The sequence below is a fragment of the Xyrauchen texanus genome, chromosome 17, assembly GCF_025860055.1.
Source record: "Xyrauchen texanus isolate HMW12.3.18 chromosome 17, RBS_HiC_50CHRs, whole genome shotgun sequence".
NCBI classification, from domain to species: domain Eukaryota; kingdom Metazoa; phylum Chordata; class Actinopteri; order Cypriniformes; family Catostomidae; genus Xyrauchen; species Xyrauchen texanus.
In genome coordinates this window covers 29600635-29608006 of record NC_068292.1, presented here as the reverse complement: position 1 = coordinate 29608006, position 7372 = coordinate 29600635, and the positions used below count along the sequence as shown (strand labels likewise).

Genomic DNA, 7372 nt, shown 5'->3' with positions numbered 1-7372 from the left:
CAATGACTGACTTGTTTTAATTGTGTTTTTGGGACACAATTTGTTTTTTTCTTTTTTTTTTATTCCCGTTAATTTAGTGTTTTTACCATTTAAATCACAAAGTTCACAAAACCTGGTGGTGTATATATTGAACTTCTCAGAGTAAAAATGCTGTGAGATTTTGAAGAATATGATGATAGGTTCAAGAGAGCTCATTCTGTGTCAGTGTAGTTGTTCTGGGAGGTTTGCTTGGTCAGGGTGCTGATGGGCTTAGCATTTGTGCTTGTCAATTTCGCCCATCAGCCTGTTTCAGATATGCATTCAGACCGAAGGCCAGATTCAATTAAAACTACTGTAATATTTCTGAAGTTTTGTGCTCAATCATTGTGGAACAAAACACATACCAATAATGAAATATTTAGTTTCAGCTGTGCTGGTTCTGTGAGTATTGCAGGTTAATTGGATTTGGTCCCAGATTTTGTTAAACTCATAGTTGCTGTTCGAGGACTGTGTACCAATTGCTGAGTAACACAATCAATAATATGCCAATAATTGTGTTACCTTAAGGTGTGTGTGTGTGTGCATGCATGAGTGGAGTTGTTTTTTTTAAGTCTCATTTGTTTGATAATACGAAGAAGTTTTGTAATTTTCTTTTGAGAGGAGACTGTTCAGTGAGATACACATCTCTTTCTACCCCACAATTAAATCAATTAAACGGATGAAATATCAATTTAGCATTGCATGTTGTGTTTTCCTGTGGTTTGCCTCGGTTGGCTAATTGAAAAATGAGCAAGAAAAGGTTATGTGAACATTTTCTGTGACACCCAAAGCATTTGTTTACACAACTAAATGACAAACCTTAATTGTTTATGTTTCTTAAACTGTTCTTGCTTTTGGTCTTGTCAATTAGTGAAATATCATATGTTGAATATTAGCTCTGGTAGAGACTTGAACTTATGTTTGTCCTCTGCCTATGTTAAGTGTGAAAAGTTGAAATATAAATATCTTACTGTATTGTAAATTCATTGATTACATTTTGCAATAGATCATTTGTGGAAATAAGATTTTTTTTTTTGTTTTATAAACAATTTAACAGAGAAAATGTATTTAAGGGAAGAAAAAAAAGAGACCATGTCACTTGCTTTATTTAGCTGTACGTTTAATGCAGCCTCTCTTAATACAGTGAATGGTATGTTTGTAGTCAGGTGGAAGAAAACAGAGGCTACCTCACTCACATTTATATGGATTTCAATAAAAAGGAAAACAACTGCTACCTCTCGTTGAAAAACTAGGTTTAACTTATGTCTAGAGGTGAGCCTTGATGAAATGAACCACAGATTTAAACCTATCACTTACATTTACTATGGTTACCTTATTACTTTAGTATGATTGTATGGTAGACACTATAAATGTATTAACTTGTATTTTTTGGTTTATTTTATGGGTAACATGGTTGGTCTTTGTTGTGGTTTTGATTAATTAGATTAATTATTTAAAAATTTGCCACAAGCATAGCTAAAACGTGTAGTCATGATTCCTTTTATATTTAATTTTCAGATTCTCCCCCTATTTTCTTGTAATACAGGATTTAAAGTTTTGTTGATGCAAGGGTTGCACGTTTGAGAGCTTTTCCTGCCATCTAGTGGTCGAAAACCCATGCTTTAATTTATTTAATGCCAACATTTTATGTATATATATATATATATATATATATATATATATATATATATATATATATATATATGAGAAGCTGTCATCTTTGTTTGGACACTTACCCAACAAATGAGGATTGTAACTGAAGTTTTTAAAATTATTTTGTAGTGTTTAAAACAAGTACTGCTGAATATACTTTATCACCCTATAACACCATTTCAAATATATTTGATATTGCTGTACAGAAAAGATAAATTCTGATTACTTATTTTAAATAAAAACATGTCAAGTTTCAATTGTAGGCTAAATGAATGAATGAGAAAATACGTTTGTGCTTTAAAATAGCTTTTGTTCACGTGGTAGAAGTGCTGTGAATGTTCTGTGTGTAACTTTTGTGAACTACTATAATGGTTCCTTGTTTCTTAACAATGGCACAAACAAGATCTTTCACTGGTTTTCTTTGAAGGAAAGGAAATGCCATGGGGCAAATGCAGCCATGCATCCCATCATTATTATAAACACACCAGCCGTTCAAAGTATAACAGGTCTTTGTCTGCAACAGAATCAGTTGTTCAGGTGGTAGAATATGATCTCATGTTTATTTCGACCTAGGTGATAAAATCAAAGACAATAAATATCTAAAAAAAAAAAAAAAAAATGCTGACCCTTTTGTCTCCAGCAAAACAGAATAAGAAAATGTATTTGCTTCATTGTGCTGATGCTTTTTAAATAACTGGGCAAAAAATAAGTTCTGACCAACCTTTCCTTAGAAACTTGCTTACCTGAAATTTGACTGCATTTCCTTTCCATCAATGCATAAGATATAATGAATATGTCATTAAGGATAAAAATGTTTTCTTAAATTTTTTATCAATCTCCAAACAGCAAACATTTTCTCTGTCCCATTTAAATATTCTTTTACAAGTGGCTTTGCTGGTTTCTCAGGACCCCCTCTCTTGTGCCCCTTTACCTGGTCATCTGTTACACTATTGTCCACTTCACTTCCTGTCTCCAGATCAGTGATCTCCACTGCTATAAAGCCACAAATGACACACGAGCAGTCATCAGAAGGACATCACCACACAATATGAAGCTGTAAGTAGTCCATCTGTACAGGTTTTTTCCCCCCTACGATAAGTTTAGTTAGCATTTTCCCATGTGCTTAAATATTTAGGGGTGTTTTATGATTGTTGAAAAATGAATGATATTTGAATGGTGAAAGAATGGCAAAAGAGCTCCAAAATGACATGTTTATTTAAAACTAACATTTAAAAAAAAAATGTTAATTGTAATTTTCTCTCTCATCCTCTCTCCTCCCTGGCTCAGAATTGACAGATCGATGACTCTTCTAGTCTTTATCAATGCTGTGTATTCAGCGGCCATGAGAGGTAAACTAAAAAAAAAGAAAAAAAAAAAAAATATATATATATATGTTACTTGCATAAATTTGAAAACTCAGCCCTGTTTCCTGAAAGATTTGAAACATTGTGTTTAAGTTTTAGGCAATGTTTTTCGCCTTGTCGGTGTGTTTGATCATAATTTCATTACCTAAAATTCTCATAGTTAACTACCTGGACTTTACACAATCAATTGTGTGTTATGGTATCTCAGAAATGATGTTAAGCAGAATTATATGTAATGGACTTTGTCTATCTTGTAGAGTTATTTGTCAAATTTGTATGTCTGTCTCATGATAAACCTTGGTATTACAATCGCATTTCTTTAGAAGGGGGTCTGGATTTGTTACATTTTCTGAATGGTGAGCTCTTCCCTTCTGCTACAAGAATAGTTTCAAATTCATGCTAAAACTAGATATTTATTTATTCCCCATTGTTTATGCTCACTCTTTAGACGCCTTTGAGATTACTCAACCTCCTGACCACCTCGAACCAACAAAACTCTCAGGTCTGTAAATTGTAGATTTAGTGTGACCCTTTTGCATGGAAGTCAAGGAAAGTGCAATTAATACTGTTGTAGGATCTTACATTTGTATTGTTTTGATTGACTATTGAAATGACTATTAATAGTCATGCCATTGGTTGTTGGTTTCTGACCTCAGAGCTATCTGCATAACCCTGAACGGTTGTAATGTTGTATAAAATTAAAAAGTCTCTTCCTTTCAGACATTGTCTATTCCTTTGTAGAAATAGAGAAGAATCTTGAACCTGCAGGTCCAACAGCAGGTGAGTGCTGAGACATTGGATTTAAAAAAGCAGGCCATCACGGAAACCACGATCATGATCATGCATGTTTACTTGAGATTTGATTCAAGTAATTGCTGAGATTGGATTAAACATCCTGTGTCTTTGTTCTCTTCCTGCAGAATGTAAAGCCCCAGAAATAGTTGGTAATTTTGTTGGTATGTTAACATGAGATTTGTTTGTTCACAAATATATTAGTTGGCATTTTTAGACTGGACATTTTTCAAAGAAATTGCCTTTTTGTAATTTAGAGGTTTCCAAAACAACTCCCAAACCAAACTCAGTTGAAATTACAGGTAAATAAACATAAAATGACTTTTGAATGTTGTAGGATTTGTCTCTTTAATTTTCAATTATACATATGACCTTTCGAACATGTCTGTATTTATCCTTAGGCATTGCACAAGAGAGATCCTCTGAGAGCAGCAACTCAGGTGATCGTTCAAGTAAAAAACATCTGGAAGTGTTTATATACTGTCAATATCATTTTAAATGTATTACTTTATATGTTTCAACAGACAGCAGATTAGCTGATAGAACATCAGCAGAAGACAGCGGAGGTACAGGCCTATAGTATATTCAGTCTATATAGACTACATCTTTTATTTATTTACAGAGCCTGTTAGTTGATAAAAGACTGAAATTTTCCAATTTCAAGTTTTGAGGCCATTTAAAAACAACAAGAAGAGAAACACTCCAGCCTACAAAGGATATATAATTTAATTCAATAATACTTCAACTTGAAATGTTAACTAAAACTGCCTATGGTTTGTTCCAGAGGTTGAAAGATACAATAGGTCATGGCTGAGGACCACACTCACGGGTACTTTGCTGGATTTTATGCGATTATTGCAATAAACAGTTAAATAAGTTTAGTCTGTCCCACATTGTCTTAAAATGAGTTTTTATCTACTGTACTTCATCACAACAGAGACCAGCGAAGCATTACGGGGACATTACAAGAATTCAGCAGGTGAGAAATAGTTCCATTTGTGCCCCATGCCATTCGTTTGTTCGTATTTACATTTCAAATGATGTGATATCAGTGTTGAAGATGATCTTAGACTCTTTTTGTTTACTCAATGTATACATCATCTAAACTGTGCAGAGATGGACAGACCAGAGGAGAATGGGAGATACCAAAACCAGAAGATGATAGGACAATACAGTGCTGAAGTGACAGGTGTACCTGATACAGAGAAATACCAGCAAGAAAGCAACAAACGAGCAGTAGATTTAGACAGTCCAGAGGATATGGACACCCCTGATAGAAAAGACCTCGATGTTGACAGTGAAGAACGTTCTGCGGGACTTAGAGCAAAACTAAACTATGCTGCTAACCATGCCACACTGGACGAGAGCAGGGAAATTATTGATCAGAACCCAAGATGCATTGAAACATCTGTTGAACATCCCGTGGAAGAGAACAACAGTCTGGAAGTCCGTAATGTGGACCAGGAGATCCAAAAGAACACAATGAGCTATCAGAACCAGCTGAGGAAAATATGTCCCAGCAGGAGAGCGAGAGTGTCCAACAACCCCAAAGGACAGCTGGATTTTGATAGTCCAGAAAGAGTGAACAGTGAGCTTTTGGACAGAGACAACAGCGTTGAGAGGCTGGAAGGACATGCGTCAGTTACTCTGTAGAGTTTTGACTTGATTTGTTTTTTAGCAGTATTGCTATTTGATTATTGATCATTTTATATCTTTTGTTTATTTGTCATTGAGTTGCATGAATAAAATAATCAGAGTTTTGTGATTTTGTGAAACATGAATTAAACATTATTTTCATTCTGGAATAGTGTTTGGGATTAAATAGCTAAAAATAGTGATGCTACTTTACTACATTTAGTGAAAAGAAGTTGATGGATTGTAGTGAATTGTTTTGTTTGGACAGATCATTTCAATCAACATAAATAACGATTCCATGATTCAGTATTTAATGTCTTATTTTTTGTTGCAAAATATGAATGTTGCAAATCAGTTATATAAATAAAAATATTATTTAGAGTAAATATATCTGATTAAATATTGTATCATGAGTTCACTGCATCGAATCATCTTTAAAATAATAAAGCAAACAAATTTGACGTGCCATCAGAAGTGCTCGTGGGCACGTGACATGGCTCGAGCTCCTAGAACCCCTTGGAATTTCAGATTTAAACAATAAATAAATAATAAGATAATTTAGAAATAATAAATGATAAAGGTGTTTAGAAATAAATGTGGAAATGGGGAGGAGGATGTCGGAAGAATTATCACCGGAGTGAGGTAACCACCTGAGACATCACTGTCAGGACTTTTCTACTCTCAAACTTACATTTGTAGCTTCATTTAATTCTGTCACCCTGATTAAGGTCCTCATTGTTTACACCAGATAAATAGACCTACTGTTTGAATGAATACAGTGCTACTGAGAATATGTTTAAAAAGATATTGCTCCTTCAAACAGCTTTAGTGTTGTAAGCTATTTTAGTTTGTAGTTTAGCGAACTACTTTTTTCATGATGAACCTACACAGTTTTAAAAACTATACACACTTATGTTCCATTCATTCCACTTAAATGATTAGTGTTCCATTTATTTTTAAATACAAATGTCCATATTTTAAGGGATTTAAATACCTTTTTTTTTAGCAATGGTTATTTTTCTGCATAGAACATCTTGTTGTGAATGTATCATTGATTTAACACAGTTAAATGATTAAGTCTGTCAGCATGCAGCTTTAGACAGACAAATAGAGAGTATTTATCAGTTATGACAAGACAGCTCATGGCTCTGCAGACGCAACGGTGATGAGTGTGTCTAATATTTCGGCCAGATCCACCTTTCCTATCCGTTTATCAGGCAGATCCCCCTCTCTTCTCCATTTATCATATAGATCTCATCCCCATGGCTGCTTATTTGTTCTCCGGTGTTGCTTTTGGGTAGTTTTCACGATCAGTATCCAATAGCGGATCAACTCTCTGCAAGGGGCTCCATGTACCGTTGGCTCGATGGCGTCCTGTTGGGGTCATAAATCATGCAGTCTCTCCACTATGGCAGACTCCATCAACTCTACCAGGCCTCAGAGAGTCTTTTTTAGACTCGTAATCATGACAGAGATGTCAGCATGTCTAAGGAGATTTACAGGTGATTCTCACTCTAAGCAATTGTGAAATTACAGCTCTGTTCACAGCTGCATAGCAGGTCTATCGATCTCCGCACAGCTATATTGGTGGTTACTGAAGATAAATTAATCTACAAAAAGACCATCAAACCACAACAAATCCCCCTGAATGAGAGAAATGGATCATATGAAGCAAAATTTCCTATCAAGCCATTATGAAAAGCGTCATATTGGAAACCATTTAAATTCTTGCTGACCTTGTAAAAACATTGAACAGATCTTGCACTCATAGCAATCAACCAGTTTTAGGAGTCATAATGTATGTTGTCATCTAGTTCGGTTTTACAGCGATCGTTCCCATGTGTGGAAGGTGACAAGGGGCAACTTATTGGACAGCAAAACCAAAAAATGTATCTTTCCTTTGAAGATTT

General features: G+C 34.7%; 1 protein-coding gene across 4 annotated transcripts; it reads left to right on the top strand.

Moving 5' to 3' along the window:
* The first annotated feature begins 118 nt into the window (after positions 1–118).
* zgc:194210 (uncharacterized protein LOC794982 homolog) lies at positions 119–5744 on the top strand. Of its 4 annotated transcripts, XM_052146903.1 has the most exons (12): positions 119–2727; positions 2959–3020; positions 3359–3391; positions 3484–3537; positions 3756–3815; positions 3956–3991; positions 4085–4129; positions 4229–4267; positions 4352–4393; positions 4612–4656; positions 4765–4806; positions 4942–5744. In XM_052146903.1, the coding sequence occupies exons 1-12, from the start codon at positions 2720–2722 to the stop codon at positions 5478–5480; spliced, it is 1005 nt and encodes a 334-aa protein (XP_052002863.1). In that variant the 5' UTR covers positions 119–2719; the 3' UTR covers positions 5481–5744. The 4 variants fall into 4 exon arrangements, with proteins under 4 accessions (XP_052002863.1, XP_052002862.1, XP_052002860.1 ...); XM_052146902.1 differs by lacking the exon at positions 3359–3391 and having other exon boundaries at positions 3777–3815; positions 4229–4393; XM_052146900.1 differs by lacking the exon at positions 3359–3391 and having other exon boundaries at positions 4229–4393.
* Positions 5745–7372: the final 1628 nt, after the last annotated feature.

Bases quoted from the DNA above. Each gene is read 5' to 3' on its own strand.
- zgc:194210 (XM_052146899.1), top strand. From the start codon at position 3,271: ATGGACTTTGTCTATCTTGTAGAGTTATTTGTCAAATTTGTATGTCTG. The intron at 3,816-3,955 runs GTGAGTGCTGAG...CTCTTCCTGCAG, and splicing joins ACCTGCAGGTCCAACAGCAG to AATGTAAAGCCCCAGAAATA. The intron at 4,130-4,228 runs GTAAATAAACAT...ATTTATCCTTAG, and splicing joins AAACTCAGTTGAAATTACAG to GCATTGCACAAGAGAGATCC.